At 34.6% G+C, this 22,802-nt stretch overlaps 2 protein-coding genes across 5 annotated transcripts in view; both read right to left on the reverse strand.

Annotated features, from left to right (window-relative positions):
• Nucleotides 1-19,236, reverse strand: part of dgkb (diacylglycerol kinase, beta) — a 41,559-nt gene extending 22,323 nt beyond the window's left edge. The window contains exons 1-18 of one of the 4 annotated variants that reach the window (XM_043258947.1): nt 19,112-19,236; nt 17,737-17,813; nt 17,504-17,524; nt 17,258-17,405; nt 15,862-15,999; nt 15,249-15,298; nt 14,190-14,264; nt 13,987-14,106; nt 13,408-13,525; nt 12,942-13,030; nt 12,537-12,653; nt 12,356-12,454; nt 12,160-12,258; nt 10,267-10,340; nt 8,693-8,767; nt 6,180-6,265; nt 4,829-4,918; nt 4,395-4,555 (exon numbers count right to left, since the gene is read on the reverse strand). In XM_043258947.1, the coding sequence (XP_043114882.1) occupies nt 4,395-4,555; nt 4,829-4,918; nt 6,180-6,265; nt 8,693-8,767; nt 10,267-10,340; nt 12,160-12,258; nt 12,356-12,454; nt 12,537-12,653; nt 12,942-13,030; nt 13,408-13,525; nt 13,987-14,106; nt 14,190-14,264; nt 15,249-15,298; nt 15,862-15,999; nt 17,258-17,405; nt 17,504-17,524; nt 17,737-17,813; nt 19,112-19,181 (1,707 nt within the window). In that variant the 5' untranslated portion in view covers nt 19,182-19,236. Of the gene's footprint in view, nt 1-4,394; nt 4,556-4,828; nt 4,919-6,179; nt 6,266-8,692; nt 8,768-10,266; nt 10,341-12,159; nt 12,259-12,355; nt 12,455-12,536; nt 12,654-12,941; nt 13,031-13,407; nt 13,526-13,986; nt 14,107-14,189; nt 14,265-15,248; nt 15,299-15,416; nt 15,572-15,861; nt 16,000-17,257; nt 17,477-17,503; nt 17,525-17,736; nt 17,814-19,111 lie in introns of those variants that run through there. The other 3 variants (XM_043258948.1, XM_043258949.1, XM_043258950.1) reach the window with 3 other exon arrangements.
• Nucleotides 19,237-22,307: 3,071 nt separating this feature from the next.
• Nucleotides 22,308-22,802, reverse strand: part of agmo (alkylglycerol monooxygenase) — a 31,143-nt gene continuing 30,648 nt past the window's right edge. The window contains exon 13 of the mRNA XM_043258953.1: nt 22,308-22,430. Within this exon, the coding sequence (XP_043114888.1) occupies nt 22,407-22,430 (24 nt within the window). The 3' untranslated portion in view covers nt 22,308-22,406. The remainder of the gene's footprint in view (nt 22,431-22,802) is intronic.

Below are 22,802 nucleotides of genomic sequence, written 5' to 3' on the forward strand. Positions count from 1 at the left end.
GAAAAGACAACAGATTGAGGATTGTATTGAATAGTTTCATGATGGTTTTATCACGGATCATTAGCTATAAACAAAAGCCCTGCGTCAGAGACGTCGCAGATAGAGACGTGTTTATTTTAAAACCATATGAATGTATTTTAAAACCAGACAAAACTCTGACGACAAAAGCAAAATTCCTTCCCCCACACCAAGCTCAAATGACAGGCCTGTTCGCCCTTACACACGACTGGAAACAAGTTTGAGCTCCATGCATATGCATGCGTGTTAACAGATAAGGTGTTTGCGATTCTTTGCTGGGGTTCTAGCCAACAATGATGAGTATTGACAAGAGGACTGAACACGTGGTTCAGACTAATTAATCGCACACACACACACACACACACAGGCTGCCGCGGCTCTGCTGGCGCCCGGCACAGGTACTCTGATATCTAGGGTTAGAGGCTCAGATGTTCTGCTTGCATGTATTTTGTGTACTGTGAATGTTTTGTTGCTATGGTGGTGTATGGAGATGGTGGTTGAAATGTAAAGTGACTATACGTCCTGATTGAGGAATGTGGATTCTGAAAGCCTGATCATTTGTAAGGACGAAGAGGAGAAGCATGACAAACATGCCACATTTACACATATATATATATATACATATATATATATATATATATATATATATATATATATATATATATATATATATATATATATATATATATATATATATATATATATATATATATATATACACATATATTCTTCATTCAGCAGAATATCACAGATTCCCCCCATTATCAGCAAAAAAATGTAAATAAATGTCTGCCCACTAAATTGTATTTTTATCATTTGTTTCAAGTTTTGAAAAATTATGAAGATGCCTAGTGAAGATGAATTTCTGATAATTAATCTATTACACAAAACCATCTAAGTTTTTATACCAGTATATAAAAATATACCAGTTTTTATACTTTCCTAACAAGGCTTAAACCCGTCTCACCACATCCTCCAAAAAAAAAAAAATACTTTACAAATCACATAAAAAAAAAAAAATTAAAATCATTAAAACAAACATACAAAAAAATTAAATACAGGAATAAATTGTGATTTTTAACACATGCCAATTCTGTTGAATCATCAAAAGCAAATTCTAGCAATGGTATAGAATTGTAGAACCTATGCAATTATTAGTGATAAATAAATGTAAAATAAAAAAATAGAAAGCTTTTACAAAGTAATAAAGAAATAAATAGTTTTCATTTTTCATTTCAAGTTGAAGTACTAAAATAACTAAAACCTAAAACTTTTAAAAAACAATAAAAATACAACAAATTTACAAAATATAAATAAAATCTATTATAAAATACAATATAAACATTTAATTCTAAATATTAAAAACAACAACAACAAAAGTATACTAAAAGGGCACTGCATAGAGATCAAAGGTTCACAAAAAATGTGCCTCAAACAGGTCATTTCCACCTGACTAGGTATTTTGGGGGGAAATAAAGTACGAGCGAACTTGGGTGTGCTCAAACAGAGATTAAAAAACTTGCTGAAACTTTCTTCTTCCTCCAAGAGGGCCTCCCTCTCTTTTCCCCCAAGCCCCAAACACACTGTAAGGAATTTGTGAATCCAGCCCCTCCAATGAAACCACCTCCACACAGAAGACCCCCTGCTAGCTCACCGCTAAAAAAAGTCAAGTGTAAGCCAAAAAAATCAATTCCTTTACTGTTGACATCTTTTAAACCCGGCGTTAGTTGCGGAGCAAAGGGAGGCCCGGGGTCCCACCAGGCTCTGTCTTCTTCAACGCAGAACAAGAAGAAAGGTTAAATGACAGGTGTATCTAAAAGATTGTATTGCTCTTTTCTTACAAACCGCACAATAAATAAAAACATGAGAGCAAAGGCACAGTCTCCCCTCGGCCTGGCTCTGGTTTGATGCCCGGCGCTGAAACCAAGGAGCTTTCAGAGACGTCATCGTATCCGGCGTCCATGAGAGAAAGACAGAGAGAGAGCAGATTTCCTTTCATTGACTCTAAAGTCAAAGTTGCAGCAGTCAGTCACTCGCTATCTTTCATCTGCCGTTGTCCACCCCTCCCAGATAATTACCACTGCAAAACTCTCGTGCCCAAATTAATAAAGGGACATGTGTAATGTTCTCTCATAGTTCACCATTTAGTCCAATTACGGCTTGTCCAGGCAGATGATGTGCCTTCAGCGGGAGAGTAATGACTTTGACATGAGCGCAGGGTCATTAGGAAACAGACTACATTATCTTAGGCGATCCTGTGTGATTAGGGACTGTCTCTAGCTTCTGGCTCTGACCGAAATGATAACACCCCCTGTCTAACGGAGAGGGATATTTCAACTTTGGTATTTAAATGGTACCTAATTACCCAAAATATCACTTGACAGGGTGATCAGTCAATGAGACAAGCGTTAATATGAAGAACAGCTTTGATTTGAGAGAGTTTTTGTTGATGCGTTACATTTGTTTTACCAGTCCTGTTGGTCTTTGGGTTTAAATTTGAAATTCTTTTTTTTTTTTTGTATTTTTCTGTATATCTTCTAGGCTGTTTATCAGCATTCGCTATGAGAAGTAAATGTTTGCTTTTTCTTTTAAATTGCTAAAGTTTTCCTTTTGGCAGTGTTTAATAAAAAGCCTTAAAATTATGGTCTCAAAGTGTAGCAGTCTTTAAATTAAGTTAAATTAATTAACAGTAGCATAGAATACAGTAAATATGTTGCTCAGCTTTTTGGCTTGTTTTATAAATGTCTAAAAATCATTAATTCTTAATCATTAAAAGATACATTCTTGAAATGTGTGATTAATTGATTTATGAGAAGTGTATCAAAATTAAGTTTGTTTATGCTTAAAACAAAAAAAATTATAAATAAATGGGTTTTTGTTGAGGCCTGCTCAGATATTTGTTTCTTATTTAATCATAAATGCGCTTCATTTTGTTAAATTTATTTCTTTCCATTTATTATTCCTTACATTTAATTTAATTGGCCTTCAAAACAGTCTGCAGAAACCCTATCTTGTATAATGACAATTCTAATGACATGGTGATATTTTAAATTACAAATATATTTTACATTTTACATATTTTACAATTTAATTTAGACCTAAAAGTTAAATTGTTGAGAAGCTGAGATACAGATATTGCTGTAAATGTTTTAAATTACCCCTATCTGTTAAAATGCACCATCTTGTCTCGCAACAGCTGCATTTGTTGGCTGTTTAATTCTTAGAGTTCATATACATAATTATGGAAGACATTGTTTTTCATCTGCATAATCTGCAAAGTAATTATGAGCACGACTTGCTCTGTAATCTCTATTGGTTTTCAGTTGTTTTCAAAAGGAATTTGTGTTTTCTTGTAAAATGTGATAGGAAAAGTATCACTTGATCCCACTGAGATTTGCACTTCTCTATAATCCAAACAAACAACTAAATTTGTCAACACATTGAACATTTAATTTCATTAACACGGTACTCTAATATATTGCAGCTGAATAATTAATGAGACAGAGACCGATATATGTATATATATATATATATATATATATATATATAAATCAATTTATAACATGTTTGTAGTTTTAAGGCATGAATAAAGTCATCTATCTCTCTATATATATATATATATAAGAGAGAGAGAGATGGATCTGCAAGGGGTATGTAAACTTATGAGCACAACTGTATATATATTTGTCTGTCTCTGTCTATCTATCAAGGACTTATTTTATGTAAAGGTGAACATGGGACTGAATGTTTCATAAATCAATACTTAAAGCCATCAATTCCCTTATTAACAAGATGACATTGACTAACATTTGCCCAAGCATGTCTCCCTCATTACAATTTCTTTTTTTTAAAGATGTGTACAAATCTAAAATAAAACAGAGCCGTCAAACCTGTAAATGTCAATTACCGTATTTCCCTTGACATTTCTGGATAATGGCTGACATGCGGTCGCCGTAATAAGCATCATTAGATTTCAGACAGCCCGAGATGCATCAACACACGACGTGTTTGATCGTCGTTCGGTAAGACGAGAGCCATGTAACGTCTATGGCATATTTCATTGTCAATTGGCAAGCTTCGCTCCTCACCGCAGTGATGAGGGACGGCTTTGTTAATGTAATAGATGCTCTTGGCATTTCAAAAAGCACTCAGCCCTCTTGATTAGCTCATTTAGTCTTATTACTTAGGGGCCTTATTCACTTCTTCATTCATAAACTCCACTCACAGCCATCACATACTGTATCACGGTTAATAGACCAGACTAGCGCACCGGCCAGATGCGTGTAAGTGAGTCTCTCTATGTTTATTGTGGGGGAAAGAGTGGAAGTATGTGGATTGTTAAGGAGCCTCAGGGGTCTTTTATTGTTTAGACTCACCACGCCAATAGAGAAGTAATTGTTCACGATGCTGTATGGGACTGGATCTCCTCTTTCTTCTTTGTCTACAGGAGTGATGTCAATCTTCCACCTGTCCAGCATCACTTCGGTACTGTTCTCAATGTCCTTGAGAATCTGTAAAATACTTTCTCCGTCATAGCCTGAAAGCCAAAGGAAACATTACAAGTTACTCCACTGAGGTGTTTTGGGTTTGGATTCATTGCGCTCCAGCTATTTATAGACAAAGAAGTGTGACGTATTAGCAATATTCAGATCTAAGTAGTTATGAATGAGTAAAAAAAATTGTGAAGATACTACAGTGATAATATGCGATAAGCTTCCCAGTGTGGCTCGCGGTGTGGGTTTAGGCTTAAGGATTCGCACAAAATCTCATTTACAGTGTCAAATTAAAATATTGAAATGACTTAAATTACCTCCACCCCAGCGCAGACACCTTGCGAGGTCATTTCCTGTGCCGAGAGGAAGTACACACACAGGGGGATTCTGTTCAAAGTTGGCTTTATCTAAGAGAGAGAACAGTACTTCAGAGAACAATAGGAAAACTTGAACATGACATGATTCCACTGAAGTTGCTTTATAATGGCAGAGGGGAAAATATTACTTGTTTCACCTTTTCTCTAGAAAATAAAGCAATATTAAATAAAAAAGGGCTATTTATAGAAATTCAACTGTACTATACACAGTACATAGTTTATACAGGGTTAAAATCTGCTAAGGGGTAATAGTGGATATTTTCACTCTAATTTATATAATAAACATTAACTAAGAATGAATAATACTTGAACAGCATTTATTTATCTTAGTTAATGTTAATTTCAGAATTTAATAATGCATTATTAAAATCAGACGCGTTTGTTAACATTAGTTGATGCACTGCTAACATGAATAAACAATGCACAAATTAACAAATATTAATACATAGTGTCATAAATACATTGATCATTGTTTGTTTGTTAATAATATGCATTAAGAAGAAGAGAAAGAATTGGGTGGGTTAAAAGATTAAGTCAGTGATCAAAGTATAACAAGTATAATAATTTTGCTGAATTCTCCAATAAAAGGTGATATATTTCATGATTTGTTACACTGAATTACGTGTTTGCTGATTTTGAGCTGTACACATATAGACCTTACAGACCACAGTGAATATATGTATATACATGAACTGTATAATGAAATAAATAGCAATGTCAAAGCTACAGTGGTTCTCCTCTGAATACACTCCTCTGAAAGCATCCAGTCTATTACTCTGCCTTTGTTTTGATTGATAAAAAAAGGAGGCAATTTTTGACACAAATAAAGGATTAAATGAGGATGCAGTCATCTAAAACAAAATCACCTGCGGAGACTATTCTTCAGATGATATAAGTAATATGCCATTTCTTGAAGAAAGATAATCATCCTATTTGTCCTGAAAATACAGGTACGAATGTAATAGCTTTAGTTCTGTGAAAAATAAGTATTTGACTATTTCGACAAATATAACAAAATCACTTCTATACAAAAGAACCCCTGAAACAACAAGAAAAACCTTTTTTCGCAGCATTTCCTCAAGATGTCTTTATGTTATAAAGTTTACTTTAGCATGTTGTTTTTATTCAATCTAGAATGAAAACTTCCCGGATTTAATTCACAACACGGCGCAGTATGGAAGCCCTCGTGCACATGCCTCAAGCTTTTAATTGCTCTAAGAAACGACTCAACAAGAGGTCAAAGTAATATGTGGGCGAATACAGTTGTATTTCTGTTTTCACCTGAACTCACCTATAACATCAAGAATCCATCCAACAGTACCATCTCCACCACAGGCCAGGACTCTGAAATCTGGAACATCTCGGAAGAAATTTAAGCTAAAATAAAAAGCGTTTACAGAATTAGTGTTACAAAAGCAATATAACCATAAATTTATACTTCCACAACTAAATACTGTATATGCACGTATTTAATGAGATATGATTTATTTTCGACAGTACACATAAAAAGCTGTAAAACAGTGAAATCTTTTTCGCTGTATCGAATTATGAATGAATCTTTTGTTTAAATAACAAATGCAAATCCATCTTTTGAAAAGCCAAGCCTGTTCAGAAGCTAATCAGATCTACTAAGACAATGTTCATTGCAGCGCCTTCCGTTCCTTCACAATAATAAAGCTCTAACGACATGAAGGGACCTTACATGGTAGAATGGTGCACAAAATAAGACTCTCAATTACTTTACTTATTGGGACATGCAGGCTTGGCAAATCATATTAGTCAGCAAAAACAGATGACCCATCACATGAAAAAGCAACTTTGAGGATGTTTGAGTATGAAGAAAGAAACACTCAGTTTGCTCTAATTGTATTAGCAGGGCCTGTAATTGACAGACAGCCCAGAGCAGCGGCTGACTGTCACCTCGACGAAGCAATGCCACATTATCATCACATGACTACGCCAATGACCTTGTGTGTTATTTCGACAGATGTGACTGTGCATGCATAAAGTCAAAAGCTATCTTTTCCAGCAGCAGAGAAACATCAATACTTAGGATACACCTGACTTCAAACGCCATAATCAATAGGTTTAAAAGCAAATTGGACGACAAGGTCACTAACTGGTGTCTGGAAAACATCGCTCGGCGGGGTGCATTTACGTAATCGTAAAAATCTGGGAAAAAATAAATAAATATCAAAGGCCAAGAGGAACAGAATCATCCTTTCCAAAATGTGCCTACACTAGCAAAAGTTCAAGTAAGTAGGTCAAATCTATGCACTGATTTTACAATGAATCGTGAATCATTTGTTTTGAAATACTGATTTAAAATGCTAGGAATACAATGACTGTAACTTAGATTTCGGTCAAAAGTACAGTGCAGTTCAAACGTTTGGTGTTGATTCGATTTTTATGTGTGCATGTATGTATATACGTATGCATGATTTATTTAATAATTATTTGATTTATTTATTTGGCTCACCAAGGCTGCATTTGTTTAATTGAAAAGACAATACTAACTGTAAATAAAATTGTGAAATATTATTACAATTTAAATTAACTGTTTCCTGTTGAAATGCAATTTATTCATGTGATGAAATGCTGAATTTTCAGAAGACATTGCAGTCTTATTTGTCTCATGATCCTTCAGAAGCAAATCTAATTTGCTGATTTAGCTCTCAATGAACACATTTCCTTATTATTATTATCAATGTAGAAAATTGTTTTGTTGCTTAATATTTTTCCTTTCTTTAACTGCATTTAAAGTAGTTCTTCTTTCTTCTTTTTTGCCCAAGATCTATAAATGCATTAATAAAAATGCATTAGTGCTGTCAAACGATTAAATCGATTAAATTTATTTTGTATACATAAACATACAATATATATTTAGAAAATATTTACATGTATATATTTGTATTCATGTAATTGATATTGTATATAAATATATTTAATAAGCAAATATAACACATTCGTTTTAAATATATACATGCATTTGTGAGTATTTATATATACATAATAAATATACACAGTACACACACATATATTATGAAAACAAAACCTTTCATTTTTGAATCCGATAAATCACGATTAATCACCTGACAGTACAGAATCACCTCACTAATTAAATCAAATCAATTCCAAATTGTTTCAAATGTGAATCAAAACCTACAGTATGACTAGTGAATGCAATCGATTACCGCCTACCCAAACATTCACACCCAATAACATTTCTGTTTTCTCTATTGCTCTTTGAAATTCCATTTTCAAAATATAGCCTCATTGAGTATTGTCACAACCCTCACGGCTGTGCACTTAACTTAAAAGTGACCACGCAGCTGGCATACTAATAACAAATTCAGTCAGTGATCACAGAGCCTCATGGTTGCGTGCATTTGATTGACACCAGCGATGGTATGCGTGATCACACGAGGCCCTGAGAGCAGCAACACACCAACACTAACATGAATCTATTATTACCAGCTGACTGTCAGCACTGGAGACTTCCACAGCCTGACTTTGTTCTCCGCTGTGTTTGTGATGGCGGATCTAACCCTTTAATAATGTCTACATTTACAGCTAAGATGCAGAGCGAGATTGTCATGCATGAATTAGTGCACTTTATTATCAAGCAGTGTCTGCATATACAATGCATTCTTAACGTGGGGTTGTCAGAGTTCTTATGATCATAAAGCGAGAATGTGGCACAACAATACGTTTCCCAGAAAGCTAGACAGCAGGGAGCTAAATGCTTCGGCTAGAAGGATAAGAGAAAAGCCTCTCTGGAGGGTCTGGAGAACTGTCACTCACCCAGGCATGGGGCCGTTCTTAGCCAGGTTGTAGACTTGACGGGGGTTCAGGAGGTACTGAAACTTTCGGAAGATCCTAGAGAGGGCAGAAGTTAGAAATAGAAACACTAGTAAACAAAAAAAAAAAAAATCTTTCAAATAAAAAAAATACAAGAAATTGTTTTTAAAATGCATTTATTTTGTGCTTGGAAAATACATTTATATATTTATTCGATTAATAAAAATACACTGAAATTGTACTGTTGGTATACTAAACTTATATACTTAAATTCTAGCTAATTTTGTACGTAATGCGCTTTAATTGTGTGGAAATAGAGCTGAAGTACAACTAAATACAAAATAAATGCTGTATATTTGATTGTGCTAAAAGTGGAACTGTTGTATACTTCAGGTACATTATGCAGGGATCATACAATCCAGACATTAAACATGTTTTAGACACAAAATTAAGAAATGTGGATTGTGATATCAGGAAATACTGAAGTTAAAATATAAATTGTATATCAATACTTCTTGTGATATGTCAACAAATATGTTTATGGATTTGAACGTAGATTTAGACTTAGTATGAAATAAATATTTGAGAAATAAATTGCAGTATTTTTTTAACAATGATTTAAATTGGTATATACTGTATTTGGTGAACTATAAATGGTTATTGCACATTTTATATCATTTTATTGAGAAATATGATTTTTCAAGTACAAACTCTTAATTTTATTTGTATTATATTATAATAATAAATACAAACATTGTTAGAAGTACTTACGTGACATCACTTAACTTTTTTTTGCTAACTTTTACTTTTGTCTCTTTTGTTTTCACAATTATCTCTTTTTTTCAGGATTATCTTTAATATGACTATATTTTATTTAATTAGTTTTGTTTCTTCTTATTTTTAGCACTAATGTAATTTATGGTGTTTTTCTGTCAATACTTACTATTACCCTGATAGTGTTTTATTTTTGTGTTTATGATCCTGTGCTGTGTTCTGAGGACAGGCCACTTACTGTATATGGCTTTCTATTTTACTGCCTGTATAATTATGGCAATTTTCACAAATTTTTTTACAATACATTTCTGGCAACCACAGATGCCATTTCTAATATAAATTTACCATGGATATATTTTACAGTGTTTTTTTTTTTTATTACAGTGATTACTGAGGATTTTGTCATTAATATTAGCTATTACAAGACATTAGCTATTCAAGAAATACTGGTGATCAGGGCCATCTCATCTAATATTGTCCGTAAAGAGGAACTGAAATCTGATATGGATCTTTAGGATGCCAAAAATGGATTTTAAATGGTAACTGATTTGATTAGATCCTCATTTAGGTTGCCAGAAATGGATGTGAAACTGTAATTGTAACTAAAAAGAAGTTTCATCAACAACCTCGAACACATTCAGTGCATTGCTAATTTGACTGCAACTGGTAAGCACCGGTGTCGAACAAACTGTAGTGATGCATAAATTATGCAGAACGATTCAAAAACAGTTAAAACGCTATATGAAAATACCGAAGTGTAACTTTCTTATTAAAAATCTGACACCATCTTTCACAGATCTCACCTTTCCCCTTGTTTGCCTCCACTTTTAGGGTTGACAAAAACCAACAATGGATGTGTTCCGTCTAATGGCGTGATCTATAGATAAAAATGATAAAAAGCATTATTGGGTATACCAATCTAGAAACATTTTGAAGTGAATTTAGCTTTTAAATCATCTTTATGATTTCAATTTGACTGACCAACATAGCGCACAAAACATTATTTAATTCTCAAATGTACATTTAGTAATACTATGCATCTCAGCAAAATACACAAATTTGTTCATTCTTAAGATTTTTCGGAACCAAATTTTCCTCATTTTCAATCAGCAATGAGATAATTCTCTCCCCATTCTCTCATAATTGCAAGCAGAGTTTAACATCACGTTGGCATTAATCAAAAGCATCTCAGAATGTACTCTCCGGTACAAAAAGTCTGTGATGCGCTACCCGTGTAAAACCCACGTCATGACACGCAACTGGCAAACCTCGGTAATCAGCTCCATATTTAGTCATTAATGACAGTCTTTGACCATGAGTCACTTTTCTGCATGGATGCATGATGATTGTGGGGTTTTGGAGCGGACGACGCACGCACAAACTAATCCAGGGAGTGTGAGTCGTCTTCCGGTGGACAGTGACACAGATGAAGCGCTTAAAACAGGACCCATCGAAACAATCCCAGCAGGCCCAGGTGAATTAATGAGCCGCCCGTCCGGTGACGAGTGATCCATTACTTCCTCTAATTATAAATAATAATCCTGATTATTACACTGGTTAGCCGCCGCCAGCCAAGATGGATGACCCAGGACATGATTTGTCTTTTTTCGTTCTGTCATTACTATGCTCAGACAACACCCAATCGCAGAGGGTCACTGCTGCCTAGAAGTGTGATGTTGAGATACGATTGTAATTTTAAGCAAAACTTAGTTGATGCCTCACCAAGAAATTAATCTGTAAAATTATGTTAATAGACTTTTTATTTATATACTTAGATTCTTGTTTAATTAGGAATGAACAATGCAGATTTTATCAAATTATATCAGTTATTTTAATTTTTTTCTTTTAAAATGAATATGCCTTGGTTAATACTGGATATACCGTTAAATGTAAATGTAGCAAATATATTTACTTTTAAAAACACTTCTTTTTATACTCTAACTCATAATGTTGCAAGTAGATTCACTTGTGGCATTTAAAACAATAATTTTTAGTTTTTATTATCAATGATCACATTTTTGTGTTTTTCATTATTTTTATTATTTATTTAGACATAAAAACAGAACATGAATATATGCTTTTATACAGCAGGGCATCATTAAATAATTACAAATAATTAATAAACAATATTAACTAGTAGTAGTAGCTTATTAGCATGATTGACTATTATTAACACATTGGCTGTTTAATAGGATTTACTGCATAAATTACGCAATAAATTCTACATGACCAAATTCTACATCCCTAAAAATGTATTTGCTTATTAGCATGCATATTACTATTATTAATAGTAATTAAACAAATATTAATGCCTTTTCCCTGATCTTACCCAATACCTAAACAACTACTTTACTAACTATTAATAAGCAACAAAAAAAATGTTGTAATTCATTGAGTTAAAAGTCATAGTTCGTGTAATTGATTCTAAGGTGTTACCATCCTACCCAGTACCTAAACTTAACAACTATCTTACTAATTATTAATAAGCAGCAAATTTGGAGTTAATTAAGGTTGTAGTTAAATGTTTGTTAACAGAGAGAATTGAAATAAAGTGTAATCAAAAATGTATATCAGTGCTTCTCTAGTTCAAATGTAATTTTAAATCCTGTTTAAATTATATTAGATCATAAAAGACGCATGCATGAAAAGCATAAAAAATAGCTAAGTCAACCCAAATGTAAGTGTGTGTCATTCACCTGCAGCCCCTGTCCATCCACTGATACCGAATTGGTTCTTTGTATTTTCCCCCGGCCTCCTGATTGGCTGGAGTCTTTTCTCAGAGTTGACTGTCTCTCCTGCAGTTAAAGGTCACATGTAAAGGTCTAAAAGAGCTAAGCTTTATATAACAGCTGAGTCCCAAAATAACACACGAAAAGAAATACGACATATTACCAGTACAACAGGGCATATAGCGTTTGGGGGAAGTATGTGGTCTCTCAGCGATCCGCAGTCACATTCGGGTTTGACGTGAGAAGCGCACTTGTTGTGTAACTGCGAGACAGAGCAAAACGTAACTTCAAAACAGAAAATTCATCAACGTTTATTAAATAATTACAAAAACGGATAAACTCACAGTGATCTGGCACCAGGCACAATGAAGGCCTGTAAGACCCTGGTAACACTTAATAGTTTTGTGACATTTATCACACTTGCTTGGACAGTTTCCCTCAACCCAGAAATGATGCATAATCTATTAAAAAAAAGCTTTTGTTAATACAGCGTGCAAATAAATACATATATAGAGAAAGAGAGACAGGAAGAGAGAGAAAGTATATTACAAATGAACATGGGCTTTGATTACGACTCATCGCTGGTGTATTCAGTTCTCTGTTTAAACCAGGTTAATCATGTAATTAGCAATGCTTAGAGAGAGAATTTCTTTCTAATTTCATTAGCTGAAAAGAAGCCCTTGCTCTAAGCCCCGTGAAGCATTGGTGATCCAAGCGTGCTGGTTTTTAAACACTACAATTCGACGCACCTCTGTGTTTTTCTTAGATTTGACGTATGTTTTGATGCAGGACAGGGGGGCTCGAGCCACACATCTCTCATGAACGGTGTACTTGCAGACTAAAACAAACACAAAAAATGTATTCATAGTGCATTTTGTATCGGTTTTGATCATTTTTTATGTATTGTAACACAATTTAGTATTATACTGTCTACAGTTGGTTAATGTCAACATTTATCAATATATTAATTTATAAATATAGTACAAAGCATGTTACTTCAAAGTCCAAAAAAAACATTAAATACAAACATTTCTAAATATTAATTTCTATTATGAACTTGCAACCATCTTTAATTGTTTGAATGTCAATGTTTAAAAATTATATATTTAATATATTACCTTTTATTAGAAATTAAATGAATTACATGATCCCAAATTGTACTTGTTCATTCGCACCTATAGCATAAGGCGAAAAATGATCAGGTGCCGGACTTACAGGAGCAGCAGAGGCCTTGCTTTCCTAATCCAATCAACATATTCAGACACAGGTTACAATAGGCAGGTTTACTGAAGTGCTTCAGTCTCCACACATGCTGCCCGTCATCTTTTACATTCTGCAAAAAAGAGAGAGTGAAAAAGATCAATATAATAGCGAGTGTAATGAGTGGAAGACAGCTATGGGGACGTGACAAGGATAATACGACTATGTCAACCGTGATGAAAAACATTACAGCTAATTACATAAAGGGTATTCTGGAATCCTGCTGAGACGAAGCAAAACTTGAAAGGAAAGGAATATCTTTTGAAAAATGTTGAATCTGCATCTTTAACAATCTGGATGGCACGCAAAATAAATCAGGCGCCATAGCGCTAGTGCAACCGAAAATGCATTTAAAATTAGTCGAGGACTCCATCTAGTGGGGAAACAGTGTAACATCTCCATTTCTCAACAATGATGCACAGTAACAGTTATTTTGGTTTGGATGAATGGATAGTTGAACTGACAGATGGACAAGATGGAAAAATAAACGCATGATATGAACACATAGATATGTAAAGCTTAACAGATAATCACAGTTTCGAGTCCCAGCAGTACTAGCAGAGGAATGGTGGTCAGGCCACCCTGGACCCACTCCTCGAGAGAAACCATCCCGTCACGGTCGTAGTCGATCTCCTGCATCATCTCCTCCAGAATCTACACCCCAGAAGTAATGATGTTAGAATATCTTCAAATTTGGCACACACTGTCCAGCTACGGTCAAATGAAGTGTATTTTACCGGCTTCAGTTCTGTGACGTCCCACTCCAGATACTCCGCAACAAGCATCATCTGAGAGATAATGTGCTCCAGTTCCTGTCCGAGAGGAGAAGACATTTTGTGAACGACATCGCTGTACACAGACAACACAACTCTACACAGAGATGTAGTGGTGGGATCCTAAATCCTGATACATCTTTTAACTCAAAAACACTGCTTTTTTCAGTTACAGATTATTTATTTCTTCTACTTGTAACACGTTCATATATGAACATGTATAAATGTGTATTTAGGTACAAATGCATTTAAACACACACATATAATTGTGTCAGTATATATATATATATATATATATATATATATATATATATATATATATATATATATATATATATATATAAGATTACTGAAGAACAGTTTACAGTTAAAATACTTTTTATATTTATTTTATACTTTTTATAGTATTACATGAGTAAGCCATCTATTTTAAAATTGCATGCTCAATTAAGCATTAAAGCAATTAACCTTTGCCAATTTTTTTAATTGTTCATAAAGTTTCTAGCAATTGAAATTAAATAGAAATTTCAAACAAAATTTTTAATTGTTTAACTAACTTGTCTTGAAGCCGTCCTTTTTATCTCTTTTTTTAAAGAAAAATGTCTGTAACACAATCAGGTGTCATTTGTTAATTAGTTAATGTATTAACTAGCACGAACAAACAATAAACAGCGCATTTATTCCACTATTTATTCATCTATGCTAATGCTAGTTAATGAAGGCGCAGTTGTTCATTGTTTATTCGCGTTAGCTCACAGGTCATTTGCTAATATTAACAAACGCAAATTGTGATTTCAATAATGCATTAGTACACGCAAAAATTAGCATCAACTATGATAAATAAATGCTCTAGAAGTATTGTTCATTCTTAGTTCGTGTTTACTGATGTTATTAACTAATGAGGGGTTACCAAAAAGCATTTCAAACAAAAAAGAGCGAAATTTATAACCAATCCAAGCCACTAGGTGGCGTTTTGATGTTATTACAACAATAATAGACTGCTGGAAATGATGAAGGTCTCACCTTACTGTCTAAAAACCCGTTCCCATCTGTGTCATAAAGTCGAAACATAACTGCGAAAGAAACAAAGAAATGTAAAAACAACTGCAGTAAACAGTTCTGCATCTAAAAGAGTACCCTGACAAGAAAATGGCTCTGTATTCTTAACGATATCTGTGAAAAGAATCTAACAATTCAGAGCGCAATCTACGAGGCATTAAGTGAGCGTCGTCATGGAAACCAGCAGCTCAGCCAATCCCAGAATCTCCCAAGAAGACAATTCAATCCAGCTCAGCACGATTCAGTCTGAACTAGACCGTCGCGGACGATTTTCATTCAAACCGTTAGTTCTTCCTTGCATAACAGCGTCTCAGAGGCAACATTAGTCATTATCAAGAGCTTATTAGCATACGAGCAGCCCCTAGCAACAGGTATTGAACTAGCAACCTGGAATTACAATCAGAAAACCATTGCGGATGTGACAAAAGCTGCCGGTAGGTGGCAGCATCGCCCCGTGTTTTCTCTATTATGAAGCCAATTATGAGAGCTTCTTTAACACCATGAAGACTCGTAAGTGTGCATTTTGAGTAAAACTGATAAATTAGCAGGAAAGGTACAGCATAGAAAGTAGTCTTACATTCTAGTTTGTCTTCTGGTCGTCCACCCTCCAGGAGAGAGAGATAGCAGATCATATCCTTCAGCTGGACTGAACCAAGAGATTTGGATGGGGATGACACCTTCGGCGGCGTGCAGCTTCCCTTTATGAGTTTTAGACCTTGTAAACCACAGTAAATTGTGTTTAACATATCACTTTTCGCAGAGCGTTTTGGCTAGAGATCCCTGGGAAATAATTAAGAGATTTAATCACTCTATTTTTACACTAGGTTTGGGAAATAATGCCGTTAAAGTTTATTGTTTTTATGACAAAGCTATACAATTAAAATCAAATAACAGGAACAAACAGAATATATTTGCTTTGCGTGCATATATGTGGCCAACGCTATACTGTAACGCCAAACTTACGGAGTGAGCCAGATTTTTTCATTCTTTTGAAGAAATTTGCTCAGAGACCGCCAAAATGCATTAAAACAGTACAATTGCGAAACGTTGCTTTAACGTAAAATGTATTTTACAATGTCATTTATGACAAAGCTTACCCTGCTGAGAAAAAAAAAACAGCTAAGACAAGCCTGGCAGGCTGGAAATGTGGACAAAACCCCTCTAAAACCAGCCTGCTGACCAGATTAAACCAGCTAAGACCAGGCTAGGCTGGTCTTAGCAGTTTTTTTTCCAGCAGGGTAAAATTCACCCCAAAATTAAAATTATGTCATTGACGTTAATTACTAAAAGTTCCAAACCCGAAAGACCTTCGTTCAGCTTCAGAACACAAATTAAGATATTTTTGATGAAATCGGAGAGCTATCTGATCCTCCATAGACAGCAACACAAATGAAACGATCCAGGTCAGTAAAACAGGATGTGACATCTCAACTTCAGCGATCAGTGTAAATGATTTGTTTTGTTTTGCCCCCCATCTCAGGGGAGGAGAATGGTTAAGTAAATTATGTAAATTATTTTTTGCGAAAAAAAAAGTGATCTCCTAGTTAAGTCTCCTAACTGAAGTTAAGCTACTGATGTCACATCCTGTTTTACAGATGCAACGTTATTTACGTTTCTGGATCTGGATCATTTCAGCTGTCTATGAAGGGTCAGATTTCATCAAAAATATCTTAATTTGTGTTCTGAAGATGAACGAAGGTCTTGGAACAACATGAAGGTGAGTACTTAATGACAGGATTTTCAACTCAATTTTTAATGTTCAGCAGTCATTACCCCACTTTTCAGTATCACTTTATCCTACAGAAATCCCTCTAATATCCCGATTATTATAAACATTTCAATAGTAGAGTAATCTGATTTAACAAATGTTTTCTCTGAAGCAGTTTACAGTGGTTTCCCAATCAGATATTACAGTATATTTGTTTTTCTCTAAAAGTTTAAACGAAGGTTGTTCAAGGGCAGAATCAAATTACCCATGATTCTCTGCTTGTCTGTCATGGAGGGGCTTGGTTTGGGGTCTTTGTTGCAGAAACTGAGGAAGAGATGCTGGCAGAACTCGTCGTCAAGTTCACTCTCCAGGAAGGTCTCCATGAAGAGCTTGAAACCCTCAAAGTCAATTTCCTGCCGAAGGTGATTCACCCTGTTGTTACTCTGTTAATATTTCATACTGACCAAATAACCGCGCAGCCAGGCTGTAAAACCATAAAATGACCATTTACCTGATTGAGGATTTCTGGCTTCTATGCAGCACAAAACGACAAGTAAACGGATAGCAAGCGATTATGGAAACTGAAATGATTTCTTTACCCAAAAGAAACATCATATAGTTTAACGGCTTTAATAACCACTGATATTATATCATCATCATAACATTCAGTGCAGTACAGCATTCTTAGCTCAGCATGAACACTGCAAAACAGTGAGTTCGAAAGGCCTTAAAGAGTTGCAATACCTCTTCAGGATTATACTTGGCCAGAATCCCATCTCCATGAAACTCCTGGAGAACATCTTTTAGTTTCTTAGTTGTGTCTGCAACAAATGGGTCAAACAAAAACATTAATTTTTTTAAATACTTTAATTAGCGCTCTCAAACAATAACATCCAAAATAAAACTTTTTATTTACATAATATATGTATTGTGTGTATTTATAGGTATACATATATTTTTAAATACTTTAATTAGCGCCCTCAAACAATAACATCCAAAATAAAACTTTTATTTACATGCATGTACATATTTATTTATATGTTTATATATGTATATACAGTATATATTATAGAAAAGATACAAATTCTAATTAAATTATATACATGTACATATACATAATATATACAATACACATATATTATGTAAAAATTTATCGCATATGATGTGCTTCAGAAACATTTCTCACTAGCAGTGTTGAAAACGGTGCTGTGTAATGTATACCTTCTTTTTAATTAAATCTTTGATCAGATCATCTCTATCAGGAGTCCTTTGATACTATAGCTTACAAGCCCGTGAGGCTTTCAGCAGCAGAGAGCTTTCATATCCCTCCTCCTTCTTCACTAATGACCCATATTGTCATACTAAGTGCTAGCCAATCAGAATGAGAGAAGCCATGGCCTGGCACAGGAAACACAGGGCTCCGGGGGTATCAATTATTCAGATTACTCAATTAAATGCAGACGATCTCTGTTCTCTGCATACGTAATGAAAGATCCTCTCGTTGACAGCTGATTTGTTATGTATGAATGCGGGATTTAGGGTAATCAAAAGGGCGCAAATCTGTATCTTCATCTTTGCGTGGTTGGCTCTTGAATTGGTGTTTAATCGAATCTTTTATTATCAGGCTAAAATAATACTTTTATCTCTTTATCTTATCGGTAAACGTAATAAACAACAGCAAAAATGGGCAAACACCGGGCTTTTCTAACCGTTTCCTCAAAAAGCGATTATAGATGACACTTCATTCAGGATCGCTGCGGCGCTAGCACTCAAAGGAATCAACGTTCATCATGGATGGATTATGTATTTAGGGGAATTAATAACCGTCAGTCAGAATTTTCTCTCCCCTCATAGTCTGCTACCGATTGGATTAGATCGAAGTCTTAACCTTAAGCTCCAGACAGGAAATGACATTTCCTTAAGTGACACATGCACAAATGCAGTTAAATGGTTCGATTTTTATTCCAGTGAAATGGCAGCCTGTCAGCGTGTCTCCTCAAGGATATTTAGCGGCTCTTTGGATCGAATGAAGCACGAATTGAAACAGTATTATCTTCCTATGTATTGATAAACAAATATTAGGCAAATTCGTAAGAATTTAACAGGAGGAAAGCCTTACATTGTGCATAGTCTTGAAGAAGAGAGAATTCATTTGGACTCAAAGTGACCCACTTTTCTTCATTCGACATGCCGTCCGGTGTTTATCTGCCTCTGTTTACATACATAAAATCCAGCAGCTCAGCCTCTGAGGAGAGAATGAGAAAACTGTCAGTCATCTTGTACATTTTACGAAGCTCACCTTGTGTAATATAGTCTAGCTTTATTTCTCAGTTCATGCAGAAAGTCCTGTTTTTGTGATTCTGTGCTACGTCGGTTATTACAGGAACAACAAGAAGAGTTCGTGTCACGTGCCATCGAATATTTTTAACATGCAACATCATGCCAGTTAATACTGAAGTTAACGTTTGACCTGACACTGAATGATGTGATGCCCTGCTTTGTGTCGTACAAGCTGCTTTGTTCGTTCCTCAAGGTAAGAGAACACTACCGTTCAAAACTTTAAAATCAGTAAAAAACTAACTAAAAATATTCTGCTCATCAAGAATGAAAATGAATGTAATTGGTTGCAAACAATTTTAGCTACATGAAAAAAAAAAAAAAAAATTATATATATATAGATAGATAGTTGACTGATATATATATTAGTCAGTCAACTAAATTTATTTAAATGCAGCTAAAATAAATTGAACTTGAAAAAAATAGTAAATTCAATTAGTAATTGTTTTCAGTGAAGGCTGCATTTATTTAATCAAAACTACAGTTACAACACTAATATGGTGTCATATATTTACTGTTGAAAGGCTTAATATTTTTTAGAAACATTTTAACAGGATTATTTGATGAAATGTGTCCTTACTGAATAAATGTATTAATTACCAACCCTAGATTTTTTGGGGAAAAACAACTTCATTTACCGTATCAGCCACATTTTTAACTTAAAGAAGGGGTAACATGCACAGGAGTTCTTTACACTGTTAAAAAGTTGGATTGTTTGAAACAATTTGGACATATTAAAAGAATTGTACTTCGGGTTTGTTTTTTTCTATCGTAGTTCTTCATGATATAGTCAAGAATGAAACTCTTTCTCCCAAATCATGCTCCCGAGCGGATCATGTTCATCAACGCACTTCTTTCGGCTGCACTGCACGGGACTCGCACGGGAAGTAGGCCTAGCTTTCCAAAGAAGTGTGTTTTTTTGGTTTTAAGAGAACGATAACCTTGTTATGTTTTCCAAAAAAACCCAGCATTACTTGAATAGCGGATGCCCTTTGTTTTTCACAAGTGTGTTTGTTCACGACCGCTTTATAAACAAGCCCCAGTGGATTTGCACATTGTTTGATACTAAAAGATGGAGCGGTCCCAGCTATAAAAGATCCCGGTCATGATTCAGAACTGCAGACGGCATCAAATGTCTGTTTTGCTGGCAATTGGATCGTCACTCTTTAGCCCCGCTCAGACGGCATGCCTCCAGGAGCTCAGCTTTTTTCAGAGAAATCTAAAATTTATGATGAAAAACTGCAGATGTGGTTGCTGGAATTCTACTGTAAAAAATACAGTAACAGCGTTTTTGGTGTTACGGTTTTAAGTTAAATTTACAGTTGTGATAAGTGATATGATGTTAACATACCTACTAAAGTGAACATACTGAAATCTGGTTCGAACCTTTGAAATAATAACAATTTAGAAGGTTCTCAGTCATGGTAAATGTATGGGAAATATGCAATACACTTAATTAACTTAATTAAAAAATTAATTTAACAACATTAGATGTAACATACAAGCCTAATAAATATAACTGATAAGAAAAAATAAGAAGAAAGAGTCATTCTAAAGAAAAAACTTCAAATTCGGACAACATTTTAAATGCAATTTAAGTTTTTTCCCTGTAAATTTTACAGTAATTTACTAATTTAGTCATTTGTTTTTATTGTAGGATTTTCAGAGTTTTTTTCTGTTAAAATCATGCTCATTTTTTACAGTGTAGCTACTCAAGATTAACGTGAGATTGGGTGAAACTGTGTTATGCCCATTTTAACATCCAGACATTTTTGATTTATTCAAGAAAATATTTTAGAAAAAAACAAACAAACAAAAAAAACCAGCAAGTTAAAGTGATATTACTAGCTGGTATTCTGTGGAGGCAATGTAGATTCCAAATTAAAAATGTATTAGGGGAGCAAGTATACAGTTGATGTTATACACAGATACTCCTATTATAACCAATAACCATAAACAAAAAAAAAAAAAAAGTATAATATTTTGTATAAATAAATGTAAAATAAAAAGTATACAAAAAACATTTTATATGTGGATTTAGACGTTATAATGTACAGTATTAAAAATGTATATTAATTTTAAAATGTGCTAAAGTCTGCATTTAATAGGTTATTAACGATCAACTTTAAAATGAAGTGTTAGATGAGGAGAAAGATCATCTTGATGTAAAAATACAGCAAAGAATATTGCATAATTGAAAAAGAATGCAAGAATATTGCATAATTGAAAATCCTATTGATTATTGATTGATGCTGAGACATAAAAAAAACTCAGATATTAGCCATTACCAATATGGTACTAATATATCACACAACCCTCATATTTATAGTTTCTAAAATTAAAATTTAGTTTCACCTGATTTTGCAACAGATATTGCAGTTAAACTATGATTATGCCAAAACATTCACACATTATCATAAAAAATGGTGATTGTCACATATAGGAAGAATCTGAGATAAAATGAGCTTATGATCTCATTCATTTCTGAAGTATTCTACAATCCTCCTCACTACTTAAAGAAAACTCTGCGACTCAATTCCACATCCTGTCAAGCGTTTGAACTTCCTGCGACAAGAGCAGGAAGCGCCTGAGGCAAGTGTCTTTTCTGAAAGATAATCTGTATTTATGAATAAAAGTGCTTGCCGTGTCAAGAACCCAAAACAAACTCTTCTCCGCGTTACCCCAGGCTACAAAAAAATGGATGATCTTGGCCTCGTCTTGACCTTAACCCTCATTCAAAATGGCTTTTGCTCACAGCTCAATGTTAAAATACCCACAACCTAAGCTCACAAACTGACAAATGACGCGTTATATGACCATAAATATACGTGACATCAAATCCAGCGGTGTTTGTTCAACCCCGTCACCACTGGTCTGCAATACAGCGTGATGCAAATACGGTCAAGAGCTCCATCGTGTTGTCACTGGTAACGGATTGAACGCAATTCCCTCTTTGACACAAACGGAGTTCCACTCACCTGATGCTCCTCAAAGTCAACAGCAGCGATCCAGCAGGCATGTTGTGTGTTTTTCTGCGTCGTCTGAGGGGACGTCACCTGCCAGCATCTCTCTCTCTTCTAACAGAGCCACTGTGTTTGTATCTATGGGAAAACGAGCATGAGAGAGGAGCGCTGGAGAGAGGGGGAGCGATCTACTCATCTGCAACAATCAGTTCTCGTGCCTCTGCTTGCATTACACACACACACACACACACACACACACACCCCCTCCCTTCCTCTTTTTCCCCTTGATCTCTCCATCTTGCCATTTAGCAGGCATTGGATCTAGGATGCGATACTGGTAGAATGCGGTCTACTGAGGGGGAGTTACGGTATAGAGGGATATGTGCTTTTTTTTGGACCTAATATAGTGGATCTTAATAGTCTCGGCCAACTTAGGGACTCTTAATGTTAAAATGCTGTTTACATTGCGTATTAACTTTCAAAATAACAAACATCCTCAAATTATGAAAA

Source organism: Puntigrus tetrazona, chromosome 15 (assembly GCF_018831695.1).
Source record: "Puntigrus tetrazona isolate hp1 chromosome 15, ASM1883169v1, whole genome shotgun sequence".
Lineage (NCBI taxonomy): Eukaryota > Metazoa > Chordata > Actinopteri > Cypriniformes > Cyprinidae > Puntigrus > Puntigrus tetrazona.